At 36.1% G+C, this 17,422-nt stretch overlaps 1 protein-coding gene across 10 annotated transcripts in view; it reads left to right on the forward strand.

Annotated features, from left to right (window-relative positions):
- The window catches only part of FNDC3A (fibronectin type III domain containing 3A), a 228,546-nt gene that overhangs the window by 124,739 nt on the left and 86,385 nt on the right, over nucleotides 1-17,422 (forward strand). For 8 of the 10 annotated variants that reach the window (XM_063792541.1, XM_522753.9, XM_063792542.1 and 5 more), the window contains one exon: nucleotides 14,927-15,003. In XM_063792541.1, the coding sequence (XP_063648611.1) occupies nucleotides 14,927-15,003 (77 nt within the window). Of the gene's footprint in view, nucleotides 1-10,530; nucleotides 10,677-14,926; nucleotides 15,004-17,422 lie in introns of those variants that run through there. The other 2 variants (XM_001152472.7, XM_063792545.1) reach the window with 1 other exon arrangement.

Consider the following 17,422-nt stretch of genomic DNA (forward strand, 5'->3'; position numbering starts at 1 on the left):
ATATTTAACGTTTTTATAGTACTTAATATTGTAAAAATATTTGAAGTATTTACACATCTCAATAAGAAACAAAAAATAGAACTGAGAGTATCCTCCACTTAGCAGATATGCTCCCGGCTTACCAGATAGCACCTTAGAAACAGTTTTTCTTAATATAAATGTTGTAGTCTTAAAATATTACAAAAAAGAGTCAATTGAAGGTATCAGCAGCTTTAAGTTTATAAACCATAAAATACAACATTGTAAGCAATTTTATTTTAAAAATTAGGATGACTATTTGAAAGAAGAAATTTTTCAATTAAATACCAGTGATAAGGAATTAAAGACAGGTATAGCTAAGAAATTAAAATACATATATACTAAGAATAATTGTTCCGTTTATATTACTCCAATATTCAGATACTCAATATGAAGAATACCTTTAAATGCTCTTTAATGTACTTGCATATGTTTTTTAATAAAGCATTTTATTTTTCGATAGATTTTGTTAGAACTTTATCTCCCTCAGTGTAATTAAAATATATCAGTCAATAAAGAAACATACCAAATGATGTATTTTTAATGATTTTTAGCCCCCTTTTTCACTTTCAGAAGTGTTCCTGATTGGATGATGATAATATAATTATCCTACCTCTGCTCTGTTTCCTCCTTCTTCCTGTCACCAGAGCTCAGCCAGCCTGAAAGATAAATCCCTATCCCTCTTACTGCTAAGCGTTATTCCCAAACCCTTTTCCATAGATGTAGGGACATTTCATCAGTCTAGGAAATGGGAATAATAAAGATAATAGTGGTTTTTCATTAAGTTAAATTTATTTACTTAAGACTTTTTAAAAATTCTGAAGTTAAATCTTTTATAATGTTTGAAGTTACAGTATCCTCTTTTTATGAATTGATGTGACAATATAGGATAGACTTCTTTCTATCCGTTCTTAATTTCTTCTTAACTTTTAATGTCTTTACTTGGCCTAATGAAAAGCTGGTTAATGAGTCCCCAGAATTTGTTTTGAAATTTTGCTGGCACATAAATCCAAATGTTTGGGAAATACTAACTTAGAACACAGATAACTTCTGTATTGACCATTTTCTGGTTAATATCTAACCTCCTAACCTTATCCAGGCACCCTCACCCCTCAAATCAATCCAAAATATATTTGGCCTTAGACTGATCCTCACATTGCTTTCCTATTAGCATGTATAATGTAAAGTAAAACTTTTGTTGAATCGACATCTTAGTATAAGTAAAGGGGAAAATTATAGAGAAAGAAATCAGCGACTATCTGGTGAGATATGCAGGTTGATTAAGGCCTCTGAACGAGATAAGAGGTAAAACCTGGGTGAGAAAATGAGAAACAGTTAAACGGAGAAGAAACAAGGTTTGATTTGTGCCCAAGGACAAAATTATAGTTTCTAATTCTTCACTCCCCTTATCTCCCTTAAGACTATTTGCTTATTTCATTGTCAGTCACTCCCTGGCAATAGACTCCTTCCCATGGAGTACCTGGTTAGTTGCAGATTTCATTGATCTTTCCTTGGTCCCTCAACTCTGTGGACATGTGTCAATTAAGCTCTAAGCTGCATGAGTTTAACACATATTATTTAGATGCTTATTCAGAACCTGCACTTTAATACTGCCACAAGAATCAGAGTCAGGGTCAGAGTCAGTCTTTTGAAATATCAGATAAAAATAGGTAGAAGAGTAAAAGAGTGTACCTCACATCCCATCCTTTTATATCTTAGTGACCTGAAACCACTCTTTGTTTAGCTGAACGAGTCTACCTTTTAAATTTTTGGACATGCAAATGACCCTGATTATTATAATCTAACAGCAGCCTTAATAAACAGCTGATCTGGTTTGCCAGGAAAAAAAAAATCAAAATCAACTCTTCTTTTAATTTGCCTCATAGCTGACAATCTCTTTCTGCAAATCAACTGATTCATCTGTTGTAGCTGTTCATTTTGCAACTATATTGGAGGACATGTTGCTAAAAGTTGGACATTTATGGATGCTTCACTGAATTTTATATATGGTAGAAGTCATCTTGGACTATACCTGCTTTAGTGTTTTTTGTTTGTTTTTTTTTTTAAGCCAAATCATTGGAATCATGTTGTATGGCAGTGTGGGCAATACTTAAACTGCAGAAGGGAAGAACTAACTTAACCAACTTAACAGCGTGGTCCTTGGTACCTGATTTTAATCATGTTTCAGCTTACACAAAGCAGAGAGCTTTTATTGCTCATCCTCTAGTAAGAGCATAAGACTAGCCTTCCTCCTTTTTAAATTTTTATGTATTTATTTATCTCACTATTTTGCCCAGGCTGGTCTCTAACTCTTGGGCTTAAGCATTCCTCCCACCTCAGCCTCCCCAAATGCTGGGATTACAGGCATGAAGCAAGCCTAGCTTTTTTTTTCTTGATTTTTTAAAGCTTACTCTTTATTCTTATTGTTTTTTCTATATTAATTTTCCCTTTTCTTCAATTTATCATGGCTTGTGTTTTGGTTTGGTTTTGGTGCTACATATATCTTAAATCACCTTAAATTGTCTTTTGGAATGGGTTGAGCTACTAATTCACTGATTGTTTTCCATATAATATCCCTTACTTACTAGAAACAGTTTAGGATCTTTCTTCACAATAGTTTCAGTGAGATAAATATAGGTACATTTTGCTTTGTTATATGTAACTAGCAGATACTTAGGGCATAATAGTGTTGGGTTTTCCATCCAAATGTCAGTGCTTTTTGTGTGCTTTAGGCGATATTGACTCCTACCTTCAGAACCCTTCTAAGAAAACTTAACAAGACTTAACTTCATACCCTTACTATTCTCCCATTTGCCACAGAGTTCTCATCCTCAGTGTTAGTGACGTGGTCACTACATTCAAGGACCTTTTGGTTATAGTGAGGACAATACAGGATGCATGTATTTTTTGTTTCCTAAAGACCTCATTAATTTGAGTATATGCGTCAAACAATTTTTCTATAGGAATAAACACAGAGGATGCATTGAGGAGATTACAGTTTATAGGAATGCATTATGCAGTGACCAGCATATTTTTCATTTTCCCATTCTTGTTTAATTATATGATAATTTTAGCAAACTTAAAAATGTACCTGCTTATTTTTGTAATATTATCTCAGATATTTTGCAGAGAGCTATCTTAATAGCATGGCATGTCATAGCAGTTGTTTGGATTTCTTCATAATATTTTAACATATTAACTACCATTCCTGAACTATTGATTTTCAGGTAGGCTTGTCAATACAAGCACTAGCACTGTGCTTAGGTGACATTGCTTAAGCACTTACTGTGTACCAAACACTGTTCTAAGTGCTGTACAAATATGAACTTATTTAATCTGCATAATATCTCTGAAATAGAATAATTATTTCCAATTTACATGTGAGAAAACTAAGATACAAAGAGGTTAAGTAACTTGAAAGGTCTCACAGCTATAAGCTGTCATTAGAATTAGATGGGCTAGCTGAGTCCATGTTCTTCATCACTACCTTATGCCGCCTTATGTTTAGGCTATAACAAATTATAATAAAATGAATGATAAAATAGCAAAATAGTAACAAAATTCCATTTGAAGACATTTTGATCCCAGTGAAAAGAAATGTGGTTCACACAGTATTGACAAGGATAGACTGGTATTTTACCAGTTTGAGTGGCATCACCCAGTTCATGTGGAAGCATAGTAGGCTACAGTAAAGAATTTGGACTTCATCTCATCACAATACAGAATGGTCTCTGGGTTATAAGCAGAGGAGGATACAATGAAATTTGTTTTTTAGATCAGGTTAGCATTAGTGTGAGAGATGTATCAATTGCTAGGGACTGGGGGCAAGGAGACCCATTAGGAGAATACTGGAATAGTTCTAGAAAGAGCCTAGTGCTGCTAAGGCAATAGCAGTGGAGTAGAAGAGAACATGGATTTGAGAGATATTTAGGAGATAAAACTGTCAGAACTTCCAAATAGATGATGTGGAAATTGAGATGAGGGGGAAAATAGAGTCTAGGATTATTCTCACATTTCTGGCTTAAGATTAACTTATCATGGGAAACACAGAGACGGAATGACTATTGATGGAAAAAATAACTGGTTTTGAGTTTTATGTAAATTAAGTATTATAGATCTAGAGCTCAAGAAAAAGTCTGGATGAGATACAGAATGATAATCTTTCATGAGAGTAGTAAATAAGATCATCCTGAGAGATCATGTAGAATAAGGGAAGTGGACCAAGAGCAAAACTCCCAGGAAAATAAACACTTAAGGAAAAACAGAAGACAAGAAGCCATTAAAGAAATTGAAAAAGTATGATCAGGAGGTAGAAAGGAAACTAGGAGAAACTAATATTTCAGATGTTAAGGAAGAATATTTAAGAGAGTTGTTAGCAATGTTCATTGGATTTGGTAAGTAAGAATTTCATCTCAGTGACTTTTGCCAGTGCAGTTTCAGTAGAGTAGGCTGGACAAAAGCCTGATTATGGTGGGTTGCAATGTGATTTTGGGGCCGGGCACAGTGGCTCATGCCTGTAATCCCAGTACCTTGGGAGGCCGAGGCGGGTGGATCACGAGGTCAGGAGATCCATACCATCCTGGCTAACACTGAAATCCCATCTCTACTAAAAATACAAAAAATTAGGCAGGCATGGTGGCGGGCGCCTGTAGTCCCAGCTACTCGGGATGCTGAGGCAGGAGAATGGCGTGAACCCAGGAGGCAGAGCTTGCAGTGAGCTGAGATTGCACCACTGCACTCCAGCCCAGGTGACAGAGTGAGACTACGTCTCAAAAAGAAAAGAAAAAAAAAAAGAAAAGAAAAGAAATGTGATTTTGGAGACTTCCATTTCAAGTCATTTGGTAGAATGGATGCTCTGCTCTAGGTACCATCCTCTTATTAAAAAAAGATCTTCTGTAAGAATTTTAATTGCATTATTGTGCCCACAAAAAGTAAGAGACATGTACTAGGGGATAGGGAGCAAGAAACAATGCTTGGACAGTTGGTTATCCATTTGGATTAAAATAGAATCAGATCCTTTTCTCATACCTTACCCCAAAATTAATGCTTGAAGACTTAAAGACTTATGTGAAAGGATAAACTTAAAAATAATAATAAAGAGAGAGTATCTTCATGACTACAGAGTAGAGAAAGTTTTTTTAGGATACAGACACACAAAATGCTAACTATCAAATGATCAGTAAATTTGACTCCATTAACAATTAAGAACTTTGGTACATCATAAAATATATGAAAAATATAAGTCATAAACTAGGAAGAGTATATTTGCAACCAATGTAACCGTAAGGAATTGGTATCCAGAATACATAAAAACTCTTCCCAATCTATTTTTTAAAAAAGACTACCCAGTAGAAGAATAGGTGGAAAACATGGACTGGGTAATGCAAAATAAGATCATAGTGAGATTGGCAAAAATTTAAAAATCTAAATACCAAGTAATGGAGGGAATGTGAATCAGTGGAACTTCTTATACATGCCTGGCTGGTAGGAATATAAATTAATATACTCGGGAAAACTATGTGGCACTATCCTATAAAAACTAACATTCACAAAACCCTAAGACACAGCATTTCCTCTCTTAGGTACATACCTTAAAGAAACATTTGCACATGTGAGCTGAGAGACATAGAGATAGCAGCAGTGTTCTGATCCAAGCTTCTCTCTAAGAGATAGCATTAGATTGTCTTCTCTATCTACTTTAATTCCTTTGTTGATGTCATCCAGTCTCATGGATTTAAAGCCTATCTACCAAAGACTCTGGAATTTGTATCTCTAGACTAGGTAAGTATTTCCTTGAACTCCAGAATAGTAAAATGAACTGCCTGCTAGTTGAAATCTCCATTTGGATAACTAATAGACATTTCTAACGTAACATGTCCAAATCTGAATACCTGATCATCCCCAAATATGCTTCATCCACTTTTGTGCTATTAAAATTAGTACTGCTATGAATGTTCTAAATTACATCCTTCGGTTGGTGTTATATGTAAGCATTTCCACTGCCCATATACTTAAAAGTAGAATTACTAGATCATAGAGTATGCATATGTTCAACTTGAGTAGATATTGCCAGTTTTGCAAAATGGTTGTACCATATACTTACCAGCAATATGTATAAGTCAGATGAATTTTTTTTAATATAACTTAGATCATGTTTTAAAATCCAGCAATGGCTCTTATTTTACTCAAAGTAAAAGCATACAGTAACCTATGAGGCCTAACAGAGTGTAGCTCATTTCCCTCTTAATCACTCTAACCTCACTCCTTTTCTCCCCCTTCACTCATGCTGCTCTGGTGACAGTGGTGTCCTTGTTAAGTCTTAAACATGCCAGTCATGTTCCCCCTTAGGGCCTTTACACTGGTTGCTCCCTCTGTGTAGAATGTTCTTCCCTCAGATATCCATATGGCCCACTCCCACACTTCTTTCAAGTCTTGGTTCAAATGTGACCTTCTCATTGAAACCTAAACTGATGTCTGTATTTTAAATTGCAATATGCAATCATCCCCCTCACCATCAGCCTATCTTAGTACTTAAAATCCTTTTTACCCTACTCTGTTTTATTTGTTTCTTTTGAGATGGGGTCTCACTCTGTTGTCCAGGCTGGAGTGCAGTGGCAGGATCACAGCTCGCTGTTATCTCAGCTTCCTAGGCTCAAGCAAGATTCCCGCCTCAGCCTCCTGAATAACTGGGACCACAGGCATGCACCACCACACCCAACTCAGTTTTTGAGATTTTTTATGGAGACGGGGTCTCACTATGTTGTCAAGTCTAGTCTTGAACTCCCGGGCTCAAGTGATCCACCTCAGCCTCCCAAAGTGCTGGCATTACAGGCGCGAAGCAGCACACCCAGCCTCTCTTTTTTATTTTATAGCATTTATCACTTTCAAATATACTTTGTGATTTACTTGAATATGATTTACTTATTTACCGTGTTATTATTTTCTTCCTCTAGTGCCCAGAACACTATCTGGCACATTGTAGATAATCTATATATGTTTGTTAAGTGAATGAAAGCAAAAAAAAAAAAAAAAAACCAACAACAACAGAAACTGAAAAGAGCCCAAAAGCTAATGACAGAATAAACAAATTATAGTTATTTACATAAAAACATAAATGAAAATGAGGAAACTACAGCTATATGAAACTATATAGATAAGTCCTAGAAATCATAATATTGTTTAGGGATATATGTGATTTTTTTGTAGGAAATTATTTTTAAAAGAAAGGTAAGAATAAACTCAAAATTCAGGATAATGGAGACATGAGTGGCACAAAGTGATGAATTAGATGGTGAAGGAGCACATGGATGCAACAGTGTTGGTATGATCTGTTTCTTGGCTTGGATGGTGGATTTGAAACAGTCACTTTAATGACTTGCACTATTTTCTTTTGTATGTATCAAATATTGCATAATCAAAATTTTATTTAAAATGTGAAAGTGAATGTAAGGTCAGAAAATAAGAGTCATGTTATAGAGTTAATGTTATATAGAGTTATGTTAGAAAATAGAGTTATATAGAGTTATGTTAGAAAATAGAGTTACTGTTAATTTTGAGAAGTTTGAGAAAAGAGTGGTAGCTGGATGGTATGATGGGGCAGAAAAAAAGTGTCAGTGAGAGATGGATGATATGCGTGGTTTATGTGTGAAACTTTACCATGTTTATGGGCACAGATGCAATGGTTCAAAGAGACTGAACAAAGGAAAAGGTAAAAATACCTGACAGGACAGAAATGACCAGTGAAGCCAAGTCCAAGTGGAGGATCAGATCAAGAGTAAAAGAGGAAAGATACCTTTGATCTAGTGAAGGAACAATGCTTCTTCTGCAAATAGAGGAAAGGAATTAGAAAAGTGTGTATGTAATATTGAGTTCAGTTCCATAACATCAAGAGTTCAGTTTCATGTCAAATAATGTGAAGAGTTCAATTTCGAGATATGGTTGAAGTCAGGTTGGGGAGGGCTCTTAAAGTGTAACGAGAATCTCTGATAATCATCCTAGAAAACAGTGTAAGTGATTGACCAGGGAAAGATTCATGAAAGGATTCCTGAGCAGTGCTGACAGCTGAGTTAAGGCTGAAGATACTAAATTTATAAACATGCCAGTCTGAGTACTGCTTGATTTCTACAGCTCAGGTGTAAGAGAAGACGGATTGAACTTGGAGATTTTCAGGAGATGGGGAAGTCAAAGGAAGACATGGATGAGAAAGGAAATCAGGCTATGAAGGCAGTGTTGGATCAGGAGAAAAGGGAGATCACTATGAAGAACAAATGTAGAAGAAAGAGAACTGGAGAGATGAAAGAAAGATATGATGGCCACATGAAAGTTTGATATTTCAAAGATGAGATAGTGGAGTTCTAAGTAATAAGTTCCAGGATGTATCTTTGAACATGGGTTACTAAAAATAGAATGAAAGACACGAGTTCAAGGAATTTTAAGCCTAGATTTTGGACATTAAAGTCATGCTGATGGACAAGAGTTGGGTTAGAGAACAAAATTGATCACAGCGCCAAAGTTCTCAATAAATGAGGACTCAGCCTTAAAGCATTGAGAAGGGGTATTGGGTTGTATGCACATATGCCGTGATCTCAAGGAAGAAGGAACTTTAGCATGAAACAGGAACAACAGTGGTGAAGGGAAGCAGCCTTGGAGTATCTGCAGACTACCAACACTGCTTCAGGAGAGGATAGGAAGTCTCTGCTCCTGGGGCATGCTGGGGAAAGTTTTCTACAGGACATCCATGCTTCATTTCAAGGCAACACAGGAACAAGTGTTCTGTAAAAAGGTTGAGGATATAGGAGAATTTATTTATAATGGAAAAAAACTTTCTAGTGAGCATAATGGAAAGGATTGAAAGGAGATGATAAGTTAAATAGTCAAGAAATAGAAATACAGGCTGTGTGCAAATGTGAGCCAAAATAAGAAGGTGGGCTGCAGAGGCTTGCTTTTTGTTTAGCGGCTGAAGATCAGAGACATGGTCAGATTTACAGGGGGGCTGGGTCTAGCGTTTATGAGTACATTCTGTTGAGACCAGGAGACTCCTTGCCCTTTGGTCTCATTTTTCAGGGCAACCCTGCCTTTTCATAGGAATTTTGAAGTTAACAATTACCTTTCCCCACTTGTAAGAATAGGCCCTTACTGTCTTATCTCCTCTGGGGTGTCTTACATATATTTATTGAGACCTATTTCTCTAGGTTATCCTTTGCCAGTTGTTTTCCACCTTTGTGTGAGATGGGGCCTTTGAACATAGTTTACACTTTTTGAAAAGTATAGCCTTATTATTAGATAATCCTGCCTTTGCCTCGCTTTGTGCCCTTGGCATGTTACTCTGCTTCAGTTTTCTTACCTGGAAATGATGCTCACTTCACTTGTTAGGATTAAGTGAGTTAACGCAAGTAAAACACTCCAAATGATGCCTAGTACGTACTCTGCACTATGTGGTTATTTTTGAAAACATGGTGATCATACTTTTACATATTATAACTATTTACTGAGTATCATCAACCAATATACTTGATACTTTAAATTTATTTAATTTCATTCTCACAACAATGCTATGATGTTGATTAACCTTGTCACTGAAATAAGCTAAGACTTCAGAGAAGAGCAGTAAATTGCCTTGCTAATAAATACTGAAGCTGTTATTAAAATATATCTTTTAATACCAAAATTCACTTTCTTTCCACTGTACAACTTGTTACAAACCGCTGTCATTATCATTACCTGTATATTTTTGTTAGCTGTTAATAAATTTCCTCTGAAGTTACATAGCACCATAAAGTAATGAAAGATCTCCAAAAGTTCTTATTCTTTCCTGTTGTAACTGGACATCTTTGGTCTCCTTTCTGGTCTCTACTTGTTCTTGGATAGAGAACTCTGAACCTGCACCTGAGGCTGTCTTTTCAGATTCGTGGATATGAGTAAGAATGCCATCTACTGAGCACCTGCACTTTAATTTAAATCTTAAAAAAAATCAGAAAGAAAATAAAACCAATAATGAAAGTGGTAGTCTTTATTCTCTTAAGAGGCAAATAACAGCCTGAAACATAAATCCCACCTTTGAGACACATGTCTATCAAACCTATATTCTATACACAATTATTTGTGTATTGTGGATATTCCTTAAGGATTGAGTATGGAGAATTACGTTATACAATGACATTTCAGACTGAATCTTTTAAATTAATATTATCTCAAATGTTCTAAATGAAAATTAGCGGCAGGCTGCATGAGTAAAAAATTAGAAGATAGCACCTGTGGTGTTATTGAAGTGAACACAAAGAGAATCATTTTACATCAAATATATATTTCTGAAAAGTATACTTTGATGAGCTTTTGAATTGGTTCATAAGGAAGTCTGAAAGATGGTCAAATTCAGGGCAGCAGCAGTAGAAATCATTTAATCTTTTTTTTCCCCTATATCAGAAATGCTGCAAGCGGGAACGTTTGCTTTTTTTTTCCCCCTTGCCCTTTCCTGGGTCACTGCAGGTCACGTGATGACTATCACGTGACTCGGTCAAAGGATCTTTTCCTCTTACAGCCTTGCAAAAAAAAAAAAAAAAAAAAAAGCCGTTCTCCAATTAAAGCTGTTAACGTGTACTACGCTGTTTCCTTGTTGGATTTTCTTGTTCTCTGCTGCTACTGTAAAAACGAAATGAGTGGTAAGATTTGCTGTTTTCGAACATTCTGCTTTTATTTTAAGACAGAAAGCATTGTATTAATCTAAAGTCATGCCGTGTGTTTTTAAAAATAGATGCTAAATATCATCGCCATAAAATATTTTAAATTGTTGCCATGTAATTACAAAAAGGTTAGACTATGTAGAGTTATTTTGTAATTTTGTATTCCACGGAATATTCCATTCTAGGATCTTTATTTTACTAGGTTTTTCTTCTAGAGCTAAAATCTGAAAATTGGCATCAGATTATTTGGAAGCCATTGTGAACGCTGGCTTATAGAGAATATGTAGCACAGCAGCAGCACGTTGCATTTTAAGAATTAAAACTCCTGGACAAATTTGTAATTTTATTTAAAAAAAACCTCTTAAATATGAATGTATATTAACAAGGAAAGATAAAGAAGAATTTAAGTTATACTAGTTGAAATATCTTCTTTAAGTCAGTGATGGCACTTTTTAAGAAGCAGGGGTGGGGAGCTTCTCAAATTTCTTAAGACAATTGGTTAGAATTGTTTACTCTTCTGCAGGTTTTTGAAATAGGAAATGTATCCTTAATAGCTCCATGATTGGGGTAAATCATGCTCAAATCACATAGATTATAAAGGAGCTGCTAAGTGTATGCACAGTTGTTGTCAGGTATTGCTACTCTTGTGCCAGGCATACATTTGACAATAGGATCTGAGTTTCTTCCTTGGGACAAAATCTCCCTCATTGCATACAAATTTAAGTCAGTTTGTAGTTAATTTTCTGTTACTTTCTAAATTAAAAAGTATTGTTGGAACTAAGGAGCTAATCAAACATTTACATCATTAAATATGCAAGGCTTTAAGGTTTCGCTACTATAGACACAGGAGTAACAACAGACATGACATGCTGTAAACGTTGTAGTTCTAAACATCGATACTTGTATTTATTATGTTTATACAATAGGGGTTTGCATTCAGTGTTGAATGTTACTTCACAGCAATATTTTAGGCATTAAATATGGTACCGATAAATTGTCTTTTTTAAAAAAAATCTGGCTGGGCATGGTGGCTCACACCTGTAATCCTAGCACTTTGGGAGCCCGAGGCAGGTGGATCACCTGAGGTTAGGAGTTCAAGACCAGCCTGGCCAACATGATGAAACCCCGTCTCTACTAAAAATACAAAAATTAGCCGGGCATGGTGGCACATGCATGTAATCCCAGCTACTCGGGAGGCTGAAGCAGAAGAATCGCTTGAACCCAGGAGGAAGAGGTTGCATTGAGCTGAGATAGCGCCACTGCACTCCAGCCTGGGCAACAGAGTAAAACTCCATCTCAAAAAAAAAAAAAAAAATCTAACCATATACAATTTCTGCCTCAGGATAAAAAAATTTTTTTTTGCTAGAGTGAAAGGATTACTTCGTAAAGAAGTAAGTTAATCAGTCTTTTTCCTGGACTACATCTAGTAATATATTTACTACTGGTTTATTTTAGCTTACATTTCTCTTTTCAGCATCACACTTAGATATAATTAAAAAACAAAGTAGAATCTTGTATTACCAAATTATAAACTATTTTAGCGGCTATCAAAGTATAAAATGGTTTGAATTGTAACTACATATATATTCGTATTTCTGGTAAAAGGAGGGCCACTTGAAGCAATTGTGTGATTTTACTATTTTAAATGTAATTAGCAATAACTTATTATTCTGATGGCAAAAGAAAAACCTATTCTGATGACTTGATGTAAGGATTAAATTTGACAGCATATAAAAGGACCCACAGTAAAAGTGCAATGCTAATGGCCTTTATTAAGATTATAAAATATGATTTTCAGTGAATTCTCTGTCAAGTTCTCAGCTGAATTTCACATATTGTAAGTAATACCTAAGCCACCTGTAAGGATTCAGGAAGTTAGTTTACTGTAGTTTTATATAAATTAGCTAATGGAAGTAAACCAGCATTAGTTTAAAACAGTTCTCATTTCTCTTGAGTCTAGAATATAGGAGCTAAACGGTGAGTTTTGCATGAAGCTTTTCTGCCTAGAGGTATAAAGCAGCTCACAAGTTTTATTCAGTAAATTAATAGGTAATGTTTGCTTAAACTTAAGAAAATTTTATTCTTTCTCTCATGTTTTTAAGTATGTAAAGACAACAAAGGCCTTAATTTTCCTTAGAGGCTTTGGAGCATTGTTCTTAAGCCTCAAATTATATCAGTTGCCAATACTGCACAGTATTTTAATGTTTACTAAAAATGTGGTAAGGATATGTCCTTAGAAATAAAACTACCTGGTTTTGAATCCCACTTCTACCACTTGGGGAGCTTAATCTCTCTGTGCCTCAGTTTCCACATCTAGAAAATGGAGATGATGATGATGATGATGATAATATTTACCTGATAGAATGATTATGAGGAGAAAAAATATGTAAAAGGCCTGGCACATAGTAAGTTAGTATTAGCTATATATAATTAAAATAATATTCTGGACAACTTCATGTATTTGGTGGTGGTCTTGTTTTGGATGGGAAGAGTATCTTATTGAAAAGTTCTTTTCACAGCCAGATATTATATAGTGTAATTTAGTGTTCTACACAAACACTTCTTACTTTCTCTCAACCACTTCAGTCTTATCCCTACTTTCTCTTCCCCTCCCCACCTCTTCTGTCCTTTCTCTCCCCTCCCCCTTTCTCCTATTTCTCCACATCGTTCCTCCTCCCCCTTACCCTTCTGTTTTCTCCTCTCCCTCCCTTCTTGTCTTCTCTTCACTCTCCTTTACTGCCTCTTGTCCCCTTTCTTATCCCTCCCTTTTCTTCTCTTACCTCTCGCCTCTCTCCTTCTCTCCCCTCTTGCCTTTCTCCTCTCCTTGCTTGCTTCCCCCTTTTTTCCTCCACTTTCCCCACTTTCCTTACCCCTGTTTAGTATTTTCCGTCACCCGTTTAGTATTTTCCCTCTTACACCCCCTTTCTTTTGTATTCTCTTTTCTCTTCCCTAGCTCTCTCATCTCCCTAGCCCTAATTTCATCACCACTGTGTGGTTCTGTCCTCACCCCTTGCCTTCCCTAGAAAGGGCAGAATGGCTGTAATCCGGATTTGTTGTGACCTCCATGCCCTTTATTCTGATTTTCTGAAGTATGTATAATATTAAGAGTTACTTGTTTTCTACCCTACATTTGAGCTTTTCCTCCTTTATTTCTTTTATAGCTGAGAGCCATTATATAATGGTTGATTATAATTCTGCATATAAAAGAGATCCTTCCCCCTTTACATTCCTCATCAGACCTTTGTTCTTATTCCCTTAGAAATAAGTAATTTCTTTGAAAAGGTTTCATTTCAGGTTATAAAAAACTGGTGGGCATGAGGGGACACTGCAGTGTAAAGTTACAGGAAGAAAGGAACGGAAGGGGGGTAAGAGACTTTTTTAAAAGTTACATAAAGCAACTAAGATTTTAGTTCCTAGAAAGAACAAAACACACCTTCTCCAAATGCTTCTTTTGTTCCCAGAAACGTTAAAAGAGAAGGTAAACTAGAGATAATAGTTATAAAAGTTAATTGGAAAACCTAACACTATAAAAGTGAAAGGAAGTGTAGAGTGAGAGAAGCTGAATTTTCTTTTTTAGAACTTTTTAGTGTGAGAAACAAAAAAAAAATTTTTTTTTTCCTTTGGGTAAGTACACGTGTGGCATTTCTCTTTGTTCTTAAGCCCCCATAGACATGAGTCACACATTACACAAGTATTTTAACCCTAACAAAGCAAGTTCCAAATTTCTAACTATTCTTCCTCTTGCTGCTTTTCACTCTTGCTTTTTTATTTTGTCCCTGTTACTTTTGAAAATTTTGCCTTTTGTATTTTTCATTGATTTTATATGCAGAGTTTAGTTTGATTTTTCTCTAGGTCAGTGTTTCTAAACTTACACTATTATAAGAGTCACCTGGGATATTTGTAAAGTGAATATAATGATTCAAGACCCCATTGACTAAGAATCTCTAGGAGAGCCTGTTAATATGTTTTAAAAAGCCCTCCAACCTCCCCCCCCGCACCACCCCTACCCCAGCAACTTTAAAAAACACAAATGTAGGTAAAGGGTAATTTGTGCACTTTACAAGATAAATTTTTATAACAAGTCAATCATCTGAATTTCTTTTTATAAAAATGTAGTTACTGTTGGCTTGAGTGTTTAGATGAAGTATTCAAAATGTAATTCAAATTGTTTTCAACTTTAGCCCGATAAGCAATCATGGGTTAATACATCATTTCTGTGACCCATTCAGGTCCTGCTCAGGTTCCAATGATGTCCCCAAATGGTTCTGTGCCTCCTATCTATGTGCCTCCTGGATATGCCCCACAGGTATGTTTTTATGCTATTTTTCTTTTCATATTTATATAATAGTGATAATGTTATTCTCTTTGACTTTGATTTTGATTAACAAAAACCATTTAATTACTGAGGCTTACCAAGTGTTGTGTATCTATCATAAATCTCTTTCAAGTATTTTAGTACATTTGGAAAGGAAGAAAAATTTTTATTGGCAGCACTCATCATTTGTCCTTGTCTTTGGGTATTAAGTCACAAAAGAAAATTCATTCTAGAGTTTTATCTCCCTAAATATATGACTAAATAAAAATAATATTTTAGGTTGTAAAGGTGCCTACACTGACATTTTTAAATTTAGAAATTTGCTTAGATGTAACCCAAGACAATGCTTCCAACTTTATTCATACAATGAATCTCAGACACTGTTGATAATTGCATGGCATATTGTGTTCAATAGAAAAGAGTTTAGCAACCCTGAGGGACGGGGGGGGGGAGGAAAAAAAAAATCAGTATCTCCATACACCTGTAACCTTTTATGCATAATGACTGGGAAGCTCTGACCTTAAGTATAGTAATTTATGAACACAGGCAAACTGAATTAAACTGTAAAATCTGCAGGTGTTCAATATCTTCCACTACTGAGATTTCGTATGGTCTGCACTCTTTGCCTCAATCTATTTTGGGAAATAATCATTTTCTCTCCCTAGCATTGAATTTACACTTGAAGTTTTTCTTCAGGCCCTCTGTTACTTCCTCCCTGATTATGCCAGAATATTGGTGGTGGGATATTGGGGTGGATTTTCTGCACACTCTGTGAAGCACACCATCACATGAACGACAGCAAAAGAAGAGCGTGCTGGGAAGGAGAGAATGGAATGAGATTTAGAGTCAGAAAAGCTGAATCCATATCTTATTTCAAACCTTTGCTGGCTGCATGGTCTTGGGCAAATCAACTTCCTTCAGTCTCAGTGCCTTCATTATGAGATGAGATCACGTACTGAAATTACCTTGTAAGCTTTTCAGAGTAGTCTCTACTAACTATCTCTACTTTTGTTTAGCACACTGACTCCTTAATATAGTCTGCATTCTGTCTATGTTACTCTACTAAAACAGCTTTCCGCTGTGTACCAAATCCAAAGTCCTGCTTTCCAGCCTGGTCCTCTTTGACCTCTAAAAATTTGATACCACTGATAAGATTTACTGCAGATTTCCTTGACATCATGCTGCCCTGATTTTTTTTTTCTACTTCTTTGTTGCACCTTCTCAGATCTTCCTTCTCTTACATGAAGACTGTTCTCTAGCATAGTTCAGTTCATGATTTATTGAGTGGCACCACGTACTGAGCTCTGTATTGGGAGCTAGTGATAAAAAGATGATTAAGACAAGTTCTTTCAGTGCACTTGGGTTATCTGCTGTTCTCTCATCTTACAGTACCTTTTCGTTTTATTTTTTGTGGCAAACTCCTATCCTTTTCATTTCACTTCATCGTGAGCTCTGAAAGCAGTTTTCCCTGAGCCTTTCCAGGTGCTTCTCCCTTTGGGCTTTCGTGGCATATTATTAATATATATATTCCTCTTTTCATAAACTTATGAAATGTGTAATTCTCTTTCCTGAGATTATGAATTCTTACAGTTCCTATGTTCAACAGTGTTCCACAAATATGTATTGAGTGTTTATATATGTCAGGCACTCTTGAGTGCTTGGAATATGTCCATGACTGAAAGAGGCAAAGACTCATGCCGCTCTGTGGTTTATATTCTTATGGGAAGAGGCAAATAAAAAGTGGATAAACTCTATAATGTTTGCTGGGCATGGTGGCTCACGCCTGTAATCCCAGCTCTTTGGGAGGCCAAGGCGGGTGGATTACCTGAGGTCAGGAGTTCGAGACCAGCCTGGTGAAACCCTGTCTCTACAAAAAATACAAAAATTAGCTGGTCATGGTAGCAGGTGCCTGCAATCCCAGCTACTAGGGAGGCTAAAGCAGGAGAATCGCTTGAACCTGGGAGGCGGAGGTTGCAGTGAGCCAAGATCGCACCATTGCACTCCAGCCTGGGAGACAGAGTGAGACTCCGTCTCAAAAAAAAAAAAAAAAAAATTCTATAATGTGTTAGAGCTGGTTATATTTTACAAGAGTGGTCGGAAGAGGCCTCATGGGCAGGTAAGATTTGAGCCAAGTCTTGAAGGACAGGTGGGGGTTAGCTATGCATCTATCTGAGAAAAGAGGATTCTGGACAGAAATGGCCAGTGCAAGTGGCCTAAGATGACAGCATGCCTGGGAACAGCAAGGAGGTCAGTATGATTGGACTGATTCATCAAGGGAGAATAGTAGGGAATGAGGTAAGAAGTAAGAAGTCTAGATCATATAAGACTCTTACTTATCTTTATATCCTCAATGCCAAGTATATAGCCTGTCATATAGTAGGGGCTCAGTAAATATTTGTAAATTAGATAA

Source organism: Pan troglodytes, chromosome 14 (genome assembly GCF_028858775.2).
Source record: "Pan troglodytes isolate AG18354 chromosome 14, NHGRI_mPanTro3-v2.0_pri, whole genome shotgun sequence".
In the NCBI taxonomy this organism is placed as follows: domain Eukaryota; kingdom Metazoa; phylum Chordata; class Mammalia; order Primates; family Hominidae; genus Pan; species Pan troglodytes.